Source organism: Drosophila santomea, chromosome 2R (assembly GCF_016746245.2).
Source record: "Drosophila santomea strain STO CAGO 1482 chromosome 2R, Prin_Dsan_1.1, whole genome shotgun sequence".
In the NCBI taxonomy this organism is placed as follows: Eukaryota; Metazoa; Arthropoda; class Insecta; order Diptera; family Drosophilidae; genus Drosophila; species Drosophila santomea.
The window spans coordinates 14609521-14631600 of record NC_053017.2 but is presented as its reverse complement, the minus strand read 5'-3'; the positions used below and the strand labels follow the sequence as shown (position 1 = coordinate 14631600).

General features: G+C 44.2%; 1 protein-coding gene across 1 annotated transcript; it reads left to right on the top strand.

The window, feature by feature from the left end:
• The first annotated feature begins 16163 nt into the window (after positions 1–16163).
• On the top strand, positions 16164–16634 carry LOC120446780. The gene is given in 3 exon segments (XM_039627926.1): positions 16164–16529; positions 16531–16588; positions 16591–16634. Coding segments are annotated over 3 exon segments (468 nt in total).
• The last annotated feature ends 5446 nt before the right edge of the window (positions 16635–22080 follow it).

Sequence of the window (22080 nt, the reverse complement as noted above, 5' to 3'; positions counted from 1 at the left end):
GATAGTTTCACTCCGGCGACACTTGTTGAGTTTCAATGGGGCCGTAATGAGGAGGGCTCGTAGAATAATTGCAAAGAATGGCATATGAGCACATATGTATGGGTGGCCGGACCACGCCCCCACCCCGTTGCCGCCCATTTGCTGGCCGCCAAACAAATGTCAGGACGTCAGGACGACGGAGGACGGAGGACGACAAATTTGATGGATGAGCAGCAAAGCAACCAAGCGTTGCGTAAAGGGTGGGAGTTTAGCAAAGGGGTGGGGGCTTTGAGTTTAATTGAAAGCACATTTGATTGCTGCTCCCCGGGCGGAACAGGGGTTTTCGTTCAGTGTAACCCCAAAGTAAACAATTTGCGCGATGGCCTGAGTTTTTGTATCTATGTGGACACACATCCTTCGTCCTTTGTTGTTACTGTTGTCGCAATGTCCGATGGCTGGTTGACTTTCCACACTTATCTTGAGCACATTTATTGATTAAAGTTTTAATTGCCTACACTGCTGTATTTCACATCTGTAACGTATTGAGCAGCTTTATGTGCTATTTCCGGCAGATTCCCAATCAATTGCCCAGCGCGCACATAAAAAGTTTCTTTAATTTTTATTGCACAATGCCGCGCATTAAATTCACACACAACAATGACAAAAATTCAATTATCTATTAGCGACAAGTAGGAGGAATGTGTCGTTAAGTCCCGCAATGTGAGTTTTCCGTACGTGGGAGTTTTCTCCGTATTTGCCGTATTTTCGCCTTCGGTTTCCGCGATTGAATGCGAGGAGCGCCCACAGCCAACTGAGCTTAAACCTGTTGAGTTTCGACTGTTTATAGCGAGCGTGTCCTGTGGGAACAGGACCCACCCACATCTACACCCCCCGAAGGACTTCGCACACGAAACTCTGTTATCACGATGTAAACTTTTATGAACTGTAATCTCTTGCACGCAGAATTGATGGAGTTTATTGCTTTGCTACATATTTCTGTTTGGTTTTATTTTTGGCTGTTGCAAAACCTTTTTTATGTCCTTTTTACATATCAAGTTGTTGTTTGGGGTTAAGCTTGCCTTTATTAATAATTATATTTTAGATTTTAGGAGTTACTTAAAAATAAGATCAGCTTAAAGGGTTTCCAGTTTAGCATTAAAGTCATTTTAATATGACTTTTATTCAAAAAAATTCTTATATTAACATCCTCAACGGTTTTATATATTTTCTACATTTTAATTTACAAGGAATCCCTACAATTCAATCCTTACATTACAATTTACATTCCTTGATGCGTCAAAACGCAAGCTGTTAGCCAAGACGCAAACCTTTTGTAAAATTATTATATTGATCATGTATATAAGGGCTATTAATTTAAAACAATTAATAAGGATAATGCATGAATTTGTTTGTATACCACGTATTGCATAAGATTAGGAATTATGGTTTTAATTGTAATACAAAAAATAAAACAGGTAATGATATCATTTCAAGCCATAATATGTATCAAAAATTTTCTAAAAATACAAAATAAGGATAAAGTTGTCTTTGCAATCGCTGGTTATCTTAAATAATTATTATGTTAGTTATTATTCTACACACACTTTCTAGTCGTATTCGTATTAATATTTCATTGACAGGTCGTAAATGGCTCAGAATTCCCCAGATCGGCCAGGCTTTGTTTAGATATCGAGCAGCATAAATCGTACTATGGCAACTCTGAGCGTTCCCAATGACCCGCCTCTTCGGTCCGCGGCCATGAGATCATCCAGCCGAATCGGCATAATGCCCGCCTCGAGCTAGCGACTTTCCAAACGAAAAAGAAACGGCCGGGCATTTGCATAACTAGCTGTAAAATTGTTGGAAATTAACAGCGCAGGCGCGAGCGATTGGCTGGCATCGTGGCTCCGAATCGGAATCCGCAAAAGCCGGCGATCCGCCAGAAGAGCAAACCAGTTCTAGGCGCTGGAGAATGAAAAACAAAAACCGAAAATGAGCCGGCACTGCTGTTGGTCCCCACCAATGGACCACCTTGACGCTACTACCCCCCCCTTCCTCACATCATCTGCTCAACTCCGGCTCCATTACCATTGGCATATCTCCTCCCGGGGAACACAATTGGATCGGGTAACTTTGAACTGGTCGGGTGTCGTCCGCCATGGTGTCCAAATTGATGTTTCAATAAAGCCAATAAATTTATGACTAACGAACCAAGTAAACATTCTCCCATGCCGATTGCCCGTTTCCATTCCGGTTGACAAAGTCAGCCGAGGCGGAGCTGGAGATTCGGGGAGATTCGGGGTGCTCCGTGTGCCGCAGAGATGGAGATGGTCGAGGTGTAACGGTGACAACGAGTAGGTGTCGCCATTGGTGCCACTATGAATTAATTTGGACAATTTATGAGCCAATCTCGTCGGCCGACAACTGGCTAGGAATGTGTTTAGGGGGCCATCACGGTGGTCGCTTGTCGTTTCGTAAATTGAATTATAATTTGATACCCGACTCCCCACATCCCCACATCCCCACATCCCCAACTCCCTAGCTGGCCATCTGGGTGTTCCGATCGCCTAGGCATATATTACCGATTGATCGGGCCACATAAATCTGACACTAGCGACACAATTAGCACGGCCTTTCAGTCCCCCGTGACTCTGACTGTGACTCTGACTCTGACTGCGACTGCGGCTGTGACTGGACTGTGATCGTGATCGTGATCGTGGAAGCAGCCACCCAAAAGTGACAGCCGCCACAGCAAAATGTACATAAATAGTTCGCATTGCTCTTGGCCCAGCTGCGAGATAGTGCGTAGAGTGCAGAAAGGATGCTGCAAGTACAAGTCGCAGGGGAAATACTCTAATTTAACTAATTATAATACAATGAATTTAAGCAACACCCAAAGCACCATGTACAAATATGACAGATTGTATCTTTGCATCTTTTTGTGGGCCTTGCAGTAGTTAAGTTATGTATATAACTCTAGCTTAAAAAGTGATAGCTATTTCAAGGTTTACTTTGTAAAAACCTTCATGAACAAAAGTTAAGTTTACTTTGTAAAAACCTTCATGGACAAAAGTTAAGTTTTGAAGCTGCTTCTCGAATTAGGAATACCCTCTGTTAGGGCATCCAGCGACAGTCAAAAAGCGGTGGTCAGAAACAGATCTGTTCGCATGCCGTCGCCTGGCCGTGGCCCCTGAAAATGTCTCATTTAAATAACTTGCATGCATTTAGTCATACTTTTGCCCCAGCCCGGTGCCACTACCCCCCCTCTTTCCACCCTCCAGCAGACAGGCATGCGGCTGTGGACAGCCAGCGAGGATCAGAGCAGCGGAATCAAGCAGCGCATCGCGACGTCAACTTAAGTGGCCAACGGAGGTAGAACAACAATAACAACTTCGAGCGCAGCGTGGCGTTCAGTGCTGCCAATTTGGTTATGGCCAAGTTAACAAAAACCATAGGTTTCTCTAAATTGGGTATTATAATATGTATAAGTAGCAATTCAGAGTTTCAGTAAAAGTTATTAATTTACAAACTAATTAAGTACAATAAGTACTGCTTTGCAAATCGAACCATTTCTGAGCTTTCAGGAGAACATCAGCTTAGCTTTGGACACTTTTTAATAATCAATTTTATATTATCTTAAAAACTTACTATTTCCATAGCAATGACTTTCGTTTACCATCATTTGGAGTACCAAAACGATCGTTGTCGCCAAATAGTTGGCATCACTATCGGCGATTTTCGAGCGCTTCCTTGGCTCTTTGAGTGTCGAGTATGCAAATGTCCCTATCCATTGCCATTCCCATTCCCATTCCATCATGGACAACCACTGCACTCTGCAGCTCATCGAGGAGCTTTTGTTCTTTTTTTTTTTTATTTTTATTTACTTGCTGCTGTTGATCGATTTTGTTCACATCACTTGTGGGTTGCTGTTGGTTTGCGCTGAACTTTCAATTGTTCTCGGATCGATAAAGTGGTACATGTGTAGGGCCAGACACCCCAGTGTTTCTATATATATATATATCTGTATATGTCTAAATATATGTGTGTAAAGTCTGAGCCTTGTTCAGTTGACAAATTCTCGTTGAGCTCTAGCGGATTCGTGTCTGCGTCGAGAGTTTTAATTAATTCAAATGCAATTCGAACTTCGTGGCGAGTGATGTTGGGCTGATTGAAGCTGAAGGCCAGCACGTGAGTGGAGCCACTGTTACTTTTAAACCACCTCCCTCCTCAATTTTTTCTGGCAGATGCACTGCGTCACAGGTGCACTGAAAAAATAGGAGCTTATAAGATATTTCAACACTTTGGTTAATCAATTTAATCTAATATTATCCACATTGACTACTTTTACATTTATGTTAAGTGTTCGAGCTGTCTTCTTTAACTAAAACCTTGGCATTTCTTAATAAAATTGTATTAAATGATATGCAGAATATAATTTTTCTCAGTGCACTCCACACAAGCAAGCAGACAAAGCTGCAGACGGACGTTCATTCAGTAAACGTAAACGTTTGTGATTTGTAACGATTGTGCAGTACATAAATCAGTCATGGATTTATTGCAAGAAATGAAATTCGCCGGCTGCTCCTCAACAGCTTCGTCTTGGTCTTCTTCGCCATCTTCATCTTCATCTTCGTCTGCAGTCTTCGCTCTGCGCTCTTCACTCTTCACTCTTCACAGACGAGTCTTCAGTGTGGAGTCTTCAGTCTTCAGTCTCCGGATTGGTGAACGTTTGCAGCGGTCGTGAGTGGCGCTGCGTGTGGGTCGCATAAATTTCACGCTTTGCGCAGGCGCTGCCACAAATCGATGTTCTCTTTTGTTGTTGTCTGCCCCACTCCCGCCCCCTTGTACCGCCACACCCCCTCGCCAACGAGCTGGAGTCGAGCGCGGTTTTATGAGTCACGGCGCGGTCTATGCTCGTGATTTTATTAGTGGTGCCAATTTATTGGTGTCCAAAACAAGCACATATATTTAAAAAGCTAAAAATAGCTTGGCAATAGATTGTAATAAAACCACAAACATTAAAGTGGCCTATTAAAAAATGCAAAACATGTTTTGTTGTCCTAATCAGAAAAGGCTTAAAAAAGTTGTATTACATTAAAGAATTTACTGTTGGCATTTACTGTCGGCTACCTTAAATACGCATTAATATTTATTGTAAGACAAATCAAATGGACAAATCGGAGTAAGAAAATATTGCTTAAAGTTGGCAGACATTACGGGAAATATTAGAAATGTTTGCTTATTTAATATATTATGCGAAAGGGTACCACTATAAAATTTGCACAATATCTTTGCCCATCTGCAGTAAATAAGCCAGTTAAGCCGCACTGCATTAGCAGGGATTCTGGCGTAGCTGTTGCAACTTGCAACCAGGAAGTGGGGTGGACCATAACCGTGGCCCAAGCTGGTCATGAGCCGATTGGCCGGGCCCTAACTGCTGCTGCCCTGCAGCGGGTGACCATTAGGACGTGGCTTACTCACGAGTCTCAGGTTTTAGAGGAGCTGCTCCACCACCGACATCCCCCTTGGAGCGCTTGGACACGCAATGCCGCTAATTGTCTACTAAATGCCAAGCCAGACTGAAACACTCAAATGCCCAAATGCCGAGTCCCGTCCAATCCCAATCCCAATCCCAATCCCAGTCCGGCTGAAACCGAAACCGAAGCCGAGGACAGTCCCAACGAATTTATGTGCACTTCGCATTCGCAATCATATCAGATTGCATGACAGTTCTCAATTACTTTTGGCCAAACAAAACGATTTCAATTGCGAAATCGACGGAAAATGAAATTTTGTTATGTGGAACGTCAAAGCGCGATTTGCTGGGAAATTATGTAAATAGATTGAAAGCTAATCAATATATATGAGTGTATTTTAAAAGTTTGGTATTCTCATGTGAGTACAACAAAGTTGTATTTTGGTAATGAAATACAATAAGTAAGTCTAAGCTTGTCTTCAAATAAGACATTGTGATCAAAATAGAATATATTTTGAGTTTTGCCCAACTAATTTGCAAAAAGGCGTAGCTTACAAGCTTAGCATATGCAAATTTGAGTTTGGTCAAAAGTCATTCTTAGGTTCTTCGCATCTCATTCAAAGGAAATAAATCAGTGGAGCTAATTTACATTCAAGGCTGATTCCGTGATTAATGGGTCGCTTTGTCCATATGCATATGGCTCTGTTTAGCGATAAGTTCGGCATTCCAGCCTAAGCATTCAATTAAAAGACTATACTTTACTGACGTTTAAGGAGCTCCGCCTCCGACAACCTGCCGTTTCTGCGCCAGACTAATCCTTAAGCGGGTTCGATGCACTTTCGATTTCCCTTTTTCTGGTCTTATTTTTCTTCTTTTTTTTTTGGGTTTGTATAACCGTTTGGCGGGCTCGGTACCGTTAGCTTTTGGCCCGAATCGAAAACTACAATGTATAATTTATGGCCTGCAGACTTGGCCTAATCCCTGGCCTAATCGTCTTTGCCCTGGCTTCTCCCTGCCCACACGAACGATAGGGTCCACTCAACTCACCTTACCTCTCATCTTCACTTCACTTCTCTCCTCTACTCTACTCTTAACTCATCTGGTCGGCCGACATTTTACTTTCTTGGCCCGGCTTTTGGCGCTTTATTTTGCTTTCGTTTTACCTCGCTCTGTGTTTCGTTTCATTTTCTGCCTTCATAATTTATTATCGCCTCAAAAGCATCTCAATTATGGCTCCTGGCCAGACATGAAACCATCGAAGCGCGGCTCGTATCAGTGGGGAATACTACAAGCTGGCTGCTGCTGCTGGCTGCTGGCTGCTATCTGCTATCTGCATTCGTTTTCTTAATCTGCCGGCGCAATTACAAAACTCTTACAAAACCTTATTCAATTAAATTCGCATGATGCTGTCGCGAGCGGCGTGTAAATGCTACCCGCTGACCAAGTTCGAGATTTGGCAACAGTTTATCCGAGTGAAGAGTCGGGCGAGATAAAGACAATGCTACAACCTACACTGGAACAAGCAGGAGGTACTCAATAATTTATTATAAATATAAAGAAAATATTAGGTTTAATTTAAAAGTTACCAAAAACCAGAATCATTAGTACTAACTACCTTAGATAAACTTGCGGAACTAGCAAGGCCATGTATATTAAAAGGCATCAGTACTTTATTTTGCGTGTATTCTCCAAAGGGGAGGAGGAGGCGTGGCCGGGAGCTTACACACAGAGGCGGCTTCAATTTCATCCTAGCAATCGTGATGTGCTTTTGATTGCCCCAAGCCGAGCAGCCATGATCGTTGCCGCCCCCCTCAAAAACTACAAAAAAATACAAATCGCTGCCATTGTTGTCAGCTCCTCTGGTGTTCTTTCCACCTCTTATTGCGACTGCCATTACGTCTGCACACTTTTACTTTCGGAATCCGCCATCAGGGGGTTTTTCCATCCGTATATCAAGCCAACTACCGCCGGAACTATAAATTCGAGTGGTGCGTCATTAGTGTCCCTCCATCCCTCCATCGGGATTATCGCAGACAAATTGTCGTCATGTCTCGGCAACGAGGGATGCATTTCAATTTATTTCGGTTTTCGGCTATCGCAGGTGGGGCCTACGTAGAATGAATGAGTGCCTTGTGGCAGGTGCCGCATATTTTGAATTGTTTTCCTTTGCCGCTGGCTGATTTATGCATTTTTCTCTTCAAAACTCAAAACTCAGCAATTCATTAGTTGTCAGTGGGTTGAATGAGCAACAAGTGGGTATGCCTACCTCATGTGATATCTCTTGTGCTTGTCTGGCCAACTAGATACCTCTTAAAAAACTATCAGTCCGTGTGCTTCAATTTAAGAACTTTAAGTTGTGGTTTAGGTAACTTATGTTCTCTTAGGTGAAGCGATATTTGCGACAAAAATCTGATCATGTGGCATAACCTCTTGCCTATTACTCCCTTGACCATTTTCAAGGGGTATCCCCAATAGGAACTACTCTTGAAGATGAAGTCGACACATGCCCCATTATGACATTAGATATTCCAGGCAGAAACGCTTTGCCTAGCCGGTGACATTTATTGTTGTTTTCCTGTTTGGGCGAACTGGACAACAAAGACATACCTCCACATACATAACTCATTCGCGAGTGAAGGCGATGACAAACGGCACCCATTTCCTCATTATCGATTGATATCTCGATACTCTCCGACTGCCCAAATTCGCTGAGGGACAAGTTCGCCTCTTACTTGGACTGATGATTGAGGAGTTGGGGAGGCTGGGATGTACATATGTACATATACAAGTATATCTGACAGAAGTATGCCAAAATTGCAAAATTCGTGTATTTCGTTTCATCAGCGGTAAACGGTCCAAAGAGAACGAGGATTTCGGTGACTGAAATGCGCTAATTACACGCACTCGGCAATCGTTAATTGAAGTTGTCAAGCGGGGCATGCCACCAAATATGCGCCGCAATGCCAATGCCAAATGATGCCGAGTGATCTCAGATTCGCGGGAAATCAAAAGCGCATGGGGAAATGGAGAACGACAAGCGGGTAGCTTCTGGACATGGATACAATGTTGCTGCCCCCAATTATCCGCGAATTGAGCTAAAACCAACGAAAATGCTGCCGACCAGCGAATGGCGCCATTAATTATCGCAAAAAGGGATGCATTTCTTCATAATTAAGCGGGTGAATGACACACCAAAGGCAGCTGTATGTCCACTCCATACCCACTGGTCGGTAGAGCCCAGTGCACCAAGTGCTCCTCCATTAGTCGGAGTGATGCAGCGGCTAATAGAGAAACATTACTCATTCCCAGCTGGATATCGTCGAGTTCGCAGCGTGTCCAGTCGTAGTTCTGCGGTGGAACGAGGTCCGAACCCACAAATAGGGATCCACAGGGGCAGGCATGCAATTGAGAAATTTATTAAAAATCATTTTCATTAATTTGGTTATTTATGCCCAGGATCAAACATTCAATTAGGCTGATGTTATAAATCTCGTATTCATTTTTCACATGCTACAACCACACACGGTCCCTATAAATCACCAAGCAAGTGCACAGACCACTGGCATTGCACAGTTGTCGCGCACTGTACCCAGCATCTAGACTTCCTACGGCTCACGCACATTTGCAGTTGCAGTTGCAGTCGAAATGCGACAGCAAATTAACGTATACCTACAACTATTTAGTATCCAAAAGTTAACCATATAAAGATATGTCTTCGATTTTTGTTTATTTATTTATTGGTTTTCATTTTGTCTGGCTGGCTGGCGGAAAAGTCAAGCGAAAGGTTAAAAGTGAAATACCTCCCGCTGACTTGTAACAATGTCAAAATGCTTTATGATTCGATTTTTAGTTTGGCAATTTTTTTATTGGATTTGTGGTTTATTTTCATGGTTATTGTTTTTACTGTCATGTTGTTGGGCACGAAAAAACGAGAGTAGCGAGATGCACAAAAGACGATAAATGCAATAAAAAGGTTAAATCACAATTTGTTAGGTTTTCGAACGAGGCTTGAATGCTCTAATGGGTCAGTTGCTTTTCAAACTAAGTTTACGATAGAAAATATGAAATAATGGTAGAATTTTTGTAGTATCTTATCCTATGTATTATTCTAAGGTTTATCTCCTGAGATACCTTACATACATTATTTCTTAATTGAGGCTTAACTGTGTAGATATTATATTTAAAGTATATTCTATATAATTAGTTGTAGTATTTACCCAGCTGTAGATAGTGCAGCATTTCTCGCGAAACCCACGTACTTGGCCCCCAGCAAATAATCGAAGACAACATAAAATATATTGACAACGGCAGATCAGTTAACGAATGGCAAGCGGCAACAACGAAGCCAAACAAATTTGGGACATTTGTTGAACCTTCGAGTTGACCCGCTTGGGTAAAAGCTGCAGCCAGACCAGAAGGAGCCCAAATTAAATCAGTGCCTCAGCTGCAGGAGGAAGCCGGCCCAAAAAAGTCAGAAAGCTGCAGCTGAAGCTGACGCCCGACCATGGCTTATCTCCAGTTGAATCGACTTCGGGTGGGCAGACCAGATCGGGGAGATCTCGCGAGGAATGGGGTATGGTGGTATGGGGGAATTCACTCACATGGCTAGATCAGAAAATGAAGCCGGCTGGCTGACTTGGCCAACATCATCAAAAGCTCAACCGAAGTGGGGCGTGGCGCAGCCTTGTCAGCACGATCAAGCCTCCAATCGGTGGCTTGTGCAATGAGCTCTATATAAATGTTATTTTCCATGTAATAAATTGCATAGAAAACATAAATTTAATTTATAACGCCCCGCTGCCGTTGCCGCCGCAGTCTTGGCAATTAAGACGTCACCTAATGGACGCGTGCGAGTGCGAGTGCGAGAGCGATAGCACTGACAACATGGCGTTCGATAATCGCTGTCCCGCTCCTCCTGCGAAACAATTAATGGCGCCCGAACAGGGCACTTTTCGCACTCTCGCATTTGTCAAGTGCAGGCGAAGAAGGCAAAGTTGGGCCCTCGGCCATCTGACGGCTCTTCATCAGGACATTCCACTGAGCAAGCAGTCCATGAAACTCTAAACTAAAAAGTACAGAATTCCTCACAAAGATTTGTACACCTCAACAGTAGTTAGCTACCAGTTAGCCATGTAAAATCCATATAACAACACTTAGTTACAGCCCTATTTAGTTTACGATAAAAGTTTATTAAAGTAGTTATAGTTTACTAGCTACTTCGCGATTTCTCTCAGTGCCGGTTGGCTGGCTTTGTTTGGTTAGCAGACCTTTCCTTCAAAACCATAGCGTTCTGCGCATGCGCGCACTCATATTCCTTGTACTGGTGTTTGTTTACGTATATTTGCGCTTGGGCTCGTATTTGTATTTGTATTTGTCCTCGAAGCAAACTGTGAATGCGCACGCTCCGCGTTGATTGATGGCATTCATTTGCCACTCGGACAGGGCAACATTAATATCAACAGCGGCAGCCCCACCAGCCCATCTTCAGATGCGACCTCGTCCTTCCCCGCCCACTGCACAACACAATCATCATCCCGATGGGCGTTACAGTTGTCCAAAGGGTGTGTGAGTGGGGGTGGGGTCGTGGTCGTGGTTGGGGTTGGGGTTGGGGTTTTACCTTTGGTGCTTGGGGGCAGGCATTGCAAGGCTTTGTGTGACTATGACTATGCGCTGGCGAGAGTGTTTGCATAGCTATCCACGATCCCAGATCAGGCGCAAGTCCATCTGGAAATGATGGAGTAAGCAATTGCTTGAATTCCAGGAATTTAAGCGTGTATTTATATATTTGTACATACTTAAACTTATACATACATTCTAATACAATGTATGTTCAATGTACAATATAATTATATATAAATATTTTTAAAAATCAAGAAATGTTTCCATATTACCCGCTGCCACATACTCCTGCCCATATGTGCACATCTCACTCGATCCACATCGTTCTGGCCTCCATCTTCATCTCCGTCTCCGGTGCAGGCCACAATCATTACTCACTCGCGCTAATCCCAGAGACTCCATTCCATTCCGCTGCGACCAAGAAAAATCACATGAGCGGCATTTAAAGATTTGGGGCGAGTGGCTCAGTTGGGGCAAATGGAAAAGCTGCAACTGCAACACCAGCAAACTGCAACACCAGCAACTTCAGAATTTGCAGCCACACAACGGCAACGGCAACTGGCGATAAGCAGCTCGGGAAAACTGAGAAGCCGCAATGGCAATTGAGTTGTTCGCCAGCTGGGCCATCTGGCTTACGACTTTCGGCTCAAAGGAGCAACTGGCCAACTGAGCAACTGGCCAACTGAGCAACTGCAACTGAGCAACTGATCAACTGCAACTGCAACCGCTGATGATGTTGCTGCTCCTTGCTGCTCCTAAGCATGTGCCGGCCGTAATGGCGATGCATTTATTAAAGGCTTTTGTGCGTGCGGGCTCTTACCCTCTTTCCCTGTTCCCCTCGTATCCCCTTCCGACTTGCAGCCCCCCCTTGAAAGCTTCCCGCTGGTCGGGTCCGCTCACTTGCTTAATCCATAAATGGAAATTAATGGTTGGCATAAGTGTGTGTGTAGATCCGCTGAGCCTCTCAACTTGGCTAATGGCGCTGGCTAACGGTACTGCCTGAGTGCCACTGCATTTGCATTTGGGCCTGCAAAAATATTAAGACATAAATGTCATCAACAATGATACCTAAAGCAGGGGCGTAGGGGCAGGGGGCGCATCTGGGGGCAAAGGCTGCGTGGGAGTATGAATTAATGCGATTCAACTTAGATTATTGTTATAACGAGAAAGTTTTTAGAAATACATATATCTCTTACCGCAGCTCAAAAACTAAACAAGAGTAAACACTTTTCAAAACAAGAGCATATATTATATTCACATTTTTAGATATGCCAAGCAACCTAACCTAAATGCAGAATCTTTCTGAGAAATGATATGAGATTATGCTGACTTAGAAGCTCTATTTTCCGAATATATTGATTTCCGAATGGGCGAATATTAGTGAATGCTAAGCCATAAGTGGGGAAAACTAAATAATCAAATCAAAATGTGGCAAGCAGATAAACGCCCACTGGCCATAAGGAACCGAATAGGAATCCCTTTTCTTGGGTCATTTAGATGGCCGGTCCAAAGAGCGTATAAAAAATGATACCACAATTTATGGGCGACATCTAATGGCGTACAGATGCAACTTAGTTGGCGGATTTGCAGCATCTGCTGCATGCAACGCAATGCAACAGAAACAGCACCAGCAACTACATCGGCATCGGCAGCGAGTCTCATAAAACATAATCAAGTTCACATTCAGAGAGTCTCAGACGAGCGACTGAAACCGGGCGACAATGGCAGACCACATCCTGCCTAGACGTTCCTACAATCCTACGCCCTCTGCCGGGAACTGCAGGCTTTGCACCTCCATCTCCGGCTCTATGCAAGATTAATTTCCAGCCATATTGTCATATTCTGGCCATTGCAGCTGCCCCAGCCGGCAGGGCATATAAGTTTTATAAGCGTTTTGACTCCATTAACTCTCCGCAGCAAGCTAATTTCCATAACTTTTGCGCGGCGTTGTGGAAGCAGCCTAATTTATCAAATTGCTAAGTGCGGTGAGGTGTGTATTAATTGTCAGCCATTTGGCATTCGGCAATTGGCAATCGATGAAGAGGGGCGGCTACGTGGGCGTAGGCGTGGCAGAGTCGCGTGGGAAGTGTTGAGTGCTCCATTTGGAATGCGATGATCTTAATGGAGGTCTAATTGAAAACTCTCTATGCGGATCATTAATTGGGGCCGCAGCCATTGAATGGAGGTTAAGAGTTAGGAGAATTGCTCATAAAAGCCATTGGGGCCGAACCGGTTCACTCTGCTAACTAAATTGTTTTGAGGGCAATTTATGTAAATTTTCGTCTTGTTGTGTTGCCTTGTAACATTTCCATAAGTATTTCGTTTGTTTGCTTGAAAAACACTTTTCTTGCGCCCCTTAGCCAAGTTCGTTGCCTAAGTCTTTTGTTTGTCCGCCAGCCGAGGGGACCACACACACACACACACGCGCTTCGAAGGCATTGATTTCACTCAATGCACTTACCCAGGGCCTGAAAATGAAACAAGCCCGTTAACAATTTGCACAAAACCTTTGCGGAACCGAGGGGGTGGGGAAAATACACGTAAACAAACCATGCAAAGGGCGAATGGGGGGCGGGGCGGAGGCGAGGAGGGGTGCCTGTTCGCATTCAATAAATAAAATGTCAAAACAATAATGAAATGAATTATGGGCGCGCATCAGACCGAAGTTGGAGAAGCTGCATCTTAAGGCAGAGCGGCGGCGGCGGCGGCGGCGTGGGCCTCCATTTGCAGTTGGAGCCTGGCCTTTTGAGCCTTTTGAGCACCGGGCAATTTCTGGACGCTCTTTTATTTATTGATTTCGTGCGTATGCACAATCAGAGGCTCGTTTGGCCCGGCCCTGCGGCATTCTGCACTCCGAGCTCGTAATGAAACAGAGTGGCTTATCCGTGGCCTGCTAACGCCGGCGGAACGCAATCAAAACTTTCGCTGCCAACGCCAAAGTCAGAGCCAAAAAGCCAACTCAACCAACTGAATCAACCAACTCAGCAAGCAAAAAGACAGAAAAAAAAATGCAATTATTTCGATAAAAATGACCGTTTACTGTCGTTTTGTGGATATTGGGAGCCAATTTATGTGCCCCTCCACTCAGGTGGGAGGGAAGTTCAGGGCAGGCAAACATGAAGCATAATTTTGTGGAATATGTACGATTCGCCAGGGTCTTTCCTTTATTTTTGCCATTTAAACTGGGTCAAGGAAGCGATTCGATTCGATTCAGAAAATATGCATTGTTGGCGGAATTTTTGGATGCTTTGAAATAAACAAAGAGAAATGCAAGGCAAAAAAATGGTTTTCTTTTCTTGTTTATTTTGTGGATGAAATTGAGGGACTAAACTTGTATCATTAAAATACAAGCCTATAGCTTGATACTTGAAATCAATGTAAAGACATAGTTGGTAACTAATTCGTTGTTCCAATCGAGAGAAATTTGAGAGTCTGTCTTGTAATGTGGTTCATTGTGTAAGATTCCCGTTTTCGTTTGATTTTAAGTTATAATAAAACCCATAGTAATACATTGGTAATAAGGAGGCGACCAAATCACTCTATTGTTTGGCATTTGGAGTCAAACAGCTGTGGATCATCGGGGATTTCCGCTTTTATTGATAGTTATCGCATAATCAATGGCAACAATAATCAAAGCCAAATTGATATTCTCGAACCTTAACGATGGACAATAAAACACCCAGCTTCATAACTATGTCCATAAAAAGTTGATTTGAGTTTTGTGTCAATTTAATGCCATATCCAAGACAACGGATTCGTTGTAGTTATCGTTGACTCGTGTTTCGGACATTCATTTAACCGATTATTATATGGATTTTGGGAGATGATTTATGCGTTCCGATTTTTATGGTGCACTTAAGTGTTGGCCACTTAGCCATTTTCATCGTTTTTTTTGTGGGCGAGGGGCGTTACCGCAGCGACAAATAAGGCATAGCATTTGAAACGCCCAAGAGCAAAGCGGTCTTTTTTGGGAAATATGCTCATAATTTTAGTACATTTTGCATGTGGCCGATATGGCCGAGCCTCACATGTTTCTCGGCAAATTCCCCATTAAAAGTGCCAGCTACGAATCAGCCGAAAATAAAGTATGTATATCGCCTCTGACCACGCATGCATATATTAACGACGGCGTATCGATACAAAGTTACTGGTTTCTGTGGCCCTAGGGCGCTCCAGCAGTCCACGCTGCAGCAGCGTTCTGATCGTGTAACGCTTATTTGGATCAAGATAAAAATTATGTATGATCAGAAATCAGTTTGACAACAAAATGCTTTATGTGCGCAATTCTTAACGCTGCAATTTAACAAAACGGCACATTAAGCCACAGGGGCTGCAGAGGGGTTGGGTGCAGAAATGGCTGGGTAACCCACTTTCCTCCATTGGCGACCGGTAACGTCCGCGGCATGCTAATAAGGGCGGCGCATACTTTTCACCCGGGCGAAAGTCAATAAAGATGAACGGCTCATGCCGCCCCCACACCCCACTCCCCGCTTCTTACACCCCTCCCCCCTACTGTCCCACCTCACCGCCGAAATCGTTCATCATAAGCGCTGCGAACGATCGGCATCCGCAGCATCTACACATCATGCAGTTGTCTCCACTGAGTAGCTGCACTGAGAGAAATGACTGACTAGTCAAGTTCACAACTCCTTGTAAACAAGAGAATTAATTGCAGAATAAGACATAATTTACACGGCTTATATTATTCCATTAGAGACATATTCTTACAAAATTTAACAACAATTTAAGTAACAATATTATCGCTTAACATCTCAGCCAGGCATAAGTATACAAAACAAGATTCTACATTTAAATATATCCATATATGATTACTTTGAATAAATCATTTTTTGTGGGTTTTCCATATCTTTATATCCGATCTAGTTATTACAAATTGGCTGTCAGCATAAAAATCTATCAAAAAAGTGCATGCTAATATAAGTTGTTTACTAACGCAGTGAAGTTGGCAAGGTGAACCAGAACTGCTCTCTCTCTACACATACTAAGCTCTCCAGTTTTTCTCTCAGTGAAGGACCTTGCGCTGACTTTGACTTCGGCCTCGGCCTGTCCATATCTGCAACGTCGATCAATGCAAATTTCTGAGCTGATCAAACTGGCCAAGAGCAGCGGCAGCAGCAGCAGCAGCCTACGCAGCGGCTCAAGAATTATTATTAAATTCGATATAAATAATATTCGCAACCGCTGCAGCTCGCTGGGGCCCCCCTTGCCCCCCCCCCCCCCCCCCCCCCCCGCACAATCCCCTCGGCTGGACAGTCTGCTGATTAATAAAAGACGGCTGCCGTGGCAGAAGTTCCGAGATGGCCCGCGGTGCTTAAAAATTCTGAGGCATCTGTCAAGTCGAGCGAAGGTGAAGGTTTCGCACAGGCGCAGCAGGACCTGGTCTGCAGATCTTCAGATCTGGCTATCTACATACGCATCTACATGTGTGTATATAGATAGTATACAATGGTGTATAGTATGTATGGGTGTACAATGGCGATGTGGGGATCGCGAACTCACAAACGCTTTGCATACGTGCGTGTATGTGACAGTCGCATAATAACGCTTCAATTAAGCCCAAGCGATTCTCTCACACGATTTTCCTTTGTGCGCGCTGGCCAAAAACTCCACTGGCCGATGCATATCAATAAGATCTGACGTCAATTTTGATAAGCGAACGCATATTATTATTGTTATTATTAGCCATATATACGCCCCCCATCTGCAGTCCCAACCCCCGCCCCACCCTCCTCGTAATAATCAGTGGGAAGTGCGGAGTGGGGAGTGGGGAGTGGGGGTCTGTAAATCCCTTCGAGCATTTTGTCGGGTAGCTGACCGCGTGGAGAGGAGCGACGGATATCTGGCATATCGACATATGCCAGCGAAAGATGAAATTCCTGGGAGCATCCACACAGTGCCGCGAATAAAATAAGAATTATGCTTAAATTATGCAAGGTCCGACAATTTACAAAGTGATCGAGCCCCAGTCCTTTTTTTTTGGAACCCCGCAGTTGCCCCCGGATCCTCGTTACATGGTGAATGGCAGCGGAGCAGGAAGACCAGGGATTCGAAACCTGGGAATCGCGATGGCCAAAAACATGGGACATTCAGCCAGCACGATTATAATCATGATTTTTGTGTTTGCCGCAGAACTTGCAAACAAATCAGTCATTCAGCACAAAATGTAGTAATTATTTATAACGATATTATAAACATTTTAAAGCCACCCAATTTTCTGGCATACATTTTGCATTTTTACGAAAAATATTAAAATATATTAAAATATTGATTTCATAGCACATATTTGACTTGCTTTGGCGCCCTGAACTTTGCACAATGTATATACGATCGATTTGTGGAATAGATAAAACGTTGACGTTTTGATCGATATTTATGATTCCTTCGCATGAAGAGCTACTTAATGGGGCTGGAGCTGGGGCAGCCAGGAAGACCTATGTCCTGGAGCCCAACTGGATGGCAGACAGAAGCCTGGCCAGCGCAAGGGAGTTGGAGCAGCGGGTGTGCTGTGTGATTTAGGATTTCATTTGTTAGTTGGAGGCCAAAACAATTTGTTGCACGTTGCCTGTTGCCAAGCTGCACAAGCTGCCCCTCTGCACCATTCCATTTCACTTGGCATGTCTTCTTTTTGGTTCTTTTCAAGGGCCCCGGACCTTTTTTGTGGCGCATCCTGATCCGCTGCACTCTCCGAATACATTTGTAGTAATCACGTGTTATCGCCGCATTTGGACATTTTAAAAGGTCATAACTTAAAACCTTATCGGACGGACGGAGCGGCGGAACGGAAAGAAAGAGACGCCCAGCGAGTTCGAGTTCGAGTTTTGACTTCGAGTGCGACATGCGACATGCAATGCAATCCAAAGCGAACAAAAAAAAAAGGAAAAAAACGAAACTCACTCGCCGAGAGACATCCAAAAGTAGCCGAAATTGAGCTGAAGGATAACACGAAATGCCAGCGGAGACAGCGGCGTTCCAGCACGCAAATTGCGGGCCAGGCGAGCGGGGGGCGGTGGATTGGTCCAAGTCAAGTGGTGGCCCAAGGGGCGGGGCCGCCATTACATTCCATTGAGCGCACTGCGATAATGAGCCCCCAACACACACTCGAAAAAATGATTGGGCATCATAGGGAAAACTATAAATACAAGTGCCCAAGTAAGTCGTATTGTATTGTATTTTATTTGCTTAAAAATCGTAGAATAAAAGGTAGATAGTCATGTGATTTTTTTCAGTGCACTCACGCACACACCACACCATCGTCGCAGGACACACTTTCTGGCGACTTGTGGTGCGCTAAAAGCGAAATGATAAGCTGACAGCTCCGGAGTAAGTAGGCGACCGACCTTAGCCTCCTCCGCGAACCGACCGCCCGTACATCCCCCTACCCTCCCCTCCACTCCACTCCACTCCCTTTTGGCGACGCCGGCTTTTTATGATAGCTGCGGGGGGGCAGCCCGTGCAACTGAATGGCCAATGAATCTCTGACTCGGGAATTGCGAGCACAGATGACTCACAGACACACGCGAGTGATGGGACTCGCATTAGAGCGTAATTCCCAAAACGAATCTGCCGCGTCGATATGGCATACAAACCCATTCAAACTTGGCCAACAGCAAGTTTAGTGTTTAACGCAGAATTGGTTTTTGATCCTCTAACATTTTTGGGGGGCTAAAAGCCACTGGCCATCAAAGTTTTATTGTGCATTAAAATAAATATTTATAGGATGATAATCTTCATCAGAAATATAATTCGGTCTTTTATAATTAAACCGCAAATTATGTTTTGATTAAACCTTTTTCCAGTGAAACAGAAATACAGAATTCTACAGACTTTTATATTGGTTGGAAATACATTTATTTGCTCAACGGAAATAAATATTTTGGGATTTGTTAAAGTATCTTTGGTTCTCTGATTCCAAACTTAAAGGCAAGCGCCATTTTTGTGTCGTTATTAAAAATATAAGTTTTAAGAGTTATAAAAAACGTTTTCTAATTAGATTTTTAGAGTCCAAAATCAGACTTTAAAATCATTTAATATCTGAAATGGTTTTTTCCCTTCGAGTGCCAGACACTCAAAGTAAGACCCTTGATTATCCCGCCAGACATCTGCTCCAGTCTGATATTGATATGCATTCGAATACATTCGAATCCATATGCCGACTTTCGCCAGCGGCACAAGTCCTTTCCCTTGGATCGATGAGCCGTGTAAATGGGATTCTCTATTTCAGAGCGATAAGTCGGGAATGCCTTCTGGCTCGGATATCAAAGTAATTACGTTCCCAACAGCGGAGCTGCGCCTGGGCCAGAAAAAAAGAAATGCCTGGTTGTTCATTGTTACCAATTTTTATGGAGAAATGAGATACCCAAAGGTACGATCCGATTATCATCTAGTTCTACCCCGACCTCTGCTCTGCTCTCTGCACTTTGTAAGTATTTTAGTGTGTGTGTGTTGACATTCCCCGCTTTTCCCATTTCTTGTGACAATTTCTACGAAAACTCAATGCAAACACAAACATATCGTCCCTAGATGATGCCTAAACACTCCCATTCAATGACAAACGTTAAATTTACGACAATGCCCATTCGAGCAGGTAAAGAACTCAGGTGAATGGGCGCAATGGTGGAAGGGGTGCGGGTGCCTTAGTTTAGGGTTTTTCCTCTTTTGGAGCTGGGGGAGGAGCGGTAGATGGCTATCGGACCGCAGTCGAAGTCGGCACAGATGACTCATCAAATTAGCGTCCAGGGCGCGGGCGATAAGCGTCCATGCGAAGGATTAGGAGAGTGGATGAAAGGAGAGTTCGATTGTTCGAAACTGTTCCCGAAATGTGCTCATATCATTTTACAAACAACAGTCTCGAAACCACTCGACCAGACTGCTATAGTATTGTAATCCCCACGGGCTGGGAAATTCCCGGGTCTTGGTCTTGGGACCACCCTCAATGGCAGGGAAACATTGTTGACCGATTATTAATTGCCAGAGTTTCATACTTAGTTAATTGGACTGATAAGGTGGACATCAAATGCATAGCTTACTAGTGATACATCTATTGTTATTACAACCACTTTCTATTGTAAATTGATTAAGTCGAGTGATATGTAATAGTGATATTTCTCTAAGAACAATTCCCATATTTTATTTAACATGTTAAAGGTATATTCTCTGCTCGATTTGATGGTTTCCAATATTTCGGTACAGTCTGGTACCTCTTTCTCCTCATGAATGCGCTGCTGTGCTTACAGTTATGTCTCGCAATTATCCGTTCAATTTGCACAGGAAGCTTTTGTCGCAAAGTCGCGTTCGCGATAATCCGACAGCAAAATATGCGAACGTTAATTACGCTTTTGGCGAACCTCTTACGCACTTCGATGCTGCGATGCTGCGATGTTGGGATACTTGGATGCTCGGATGCTTCAATGCAGATGCAGATGCTCCTGCTCCTGCCCCTGAAACTTGCCACTTGCCACCACTTGGTAGCAACGGCTGACAACGATGCCTGACGGCAGATAATGCTGATCGCATGAATGATGGAAGGATTCGAGCGGGAATACGAGTTCTGTGATCGATTAGGGAGCCAATCCAGAATGCAGAACCCCGAGCCAGCTTGATTGAAAGCTTGCAAATTGTTTGAAGCATCTGGGATCTGTGCGGAGTGGCATCCAAATGGATGCACTTATAGGCGGTGTCATTGGCCCGGCTCGAGTCGAGCAGTGCAGCCACCCAGGTGGTTATTTTGTTGGCTATATGTGTATGTGGATAGGATCGTATGGGATCGAATGGGATCGGAGTTGCCCCTCACTGCGCATGCCACCATTTGTCTTGACCCCAAAGTCCCCCGATCACCGAACGCCGAAGTGCTGCATGCGGCGTTACTTTCGTTTCTGATTAATTTGAGCTAATTTGTTAAGTAATAACCGATGCAGACCCTTACGTGCAGCAAACGAAGTTGTAAAAATAATATAAAAACAGTTTGAAACGCAGCCCAGTGATCTTCTTCATTGGGTCCCCAGCGATTTATTAACACTTAAACGCGCTGCGCTCCGTTTCGATCAGATTGGACACCCTTTGCGTAGGAGCTGCGTCCAAAGTAGGGCGCCAAATTGTGCACGTCCCGGTCTGCGGACAACTCCCCGAATCACCGAATCCCTGAATCCCCAGTCCCCAACTCCGATCCCTGATTCCATCGCTCTCACCTTTTTCTTCGAGTGGAGTGCAGTTAAGCGGGTTTAGTATTTCGATTATTGACTGCAACGAGCAGCGGGTGGCGGATCATGTTGGTCGTCTTTAGGTGGAAATAAAGATGGAAATGGATTCGGTCCCCGGAGTCCCTGCTTAATTGACAGCACCCAAGCAGGTCACTGCGAACACAGATGTGAGAGCCAATTGCTCTTGGGCAACAGGAGAAATCTTTCTTTTGTGGATGGATAATCCCCAATCTCCACTTCGAACGTACTGCAAGCTGTTGTTCCTTTGGAATTTGGTTTTATGAAGATTAGGTTTTTTTTCGGGGAATTAACTTTTAACTTTTTCTATTTCTATTCAAATTTATGTGCGTTTTTTAATGGTCTATAAATGGGCACCAAAATCACAGGCAATACATAGCGCCATATTAGTGTCAATTAATTTATGAGTAAAACAAGATAAGTGCTTGGGAAATGGGTACCTTTCAGCGGAGCTGGAAGCTCCACAACCCAATGTGCCATGTCCGATTCCTAATTCACATGTCACGTTCATGTTCACGTTCCACGGCCAGTTTCTGATTCGGTTGGAGTTGCGGTTTTTCGGTTGCGCTTGCCGTCGCTGAAGATTTGCGATAAACGGCGAGAACATGGTTACAAGTCTCTCCTCGGCCAGAGTTGGACTCGGAGTTGGAGCTGAAGCTGGAGCTGGTGTTGAAGCTGGAGCTGGAGTTGGAGTGCGACCTGAAGATGGAGTTGCAGATGGTAAACAAAGACGAGTAGCGCTGACTGATCGGCCGACACTGGGACTGGGAC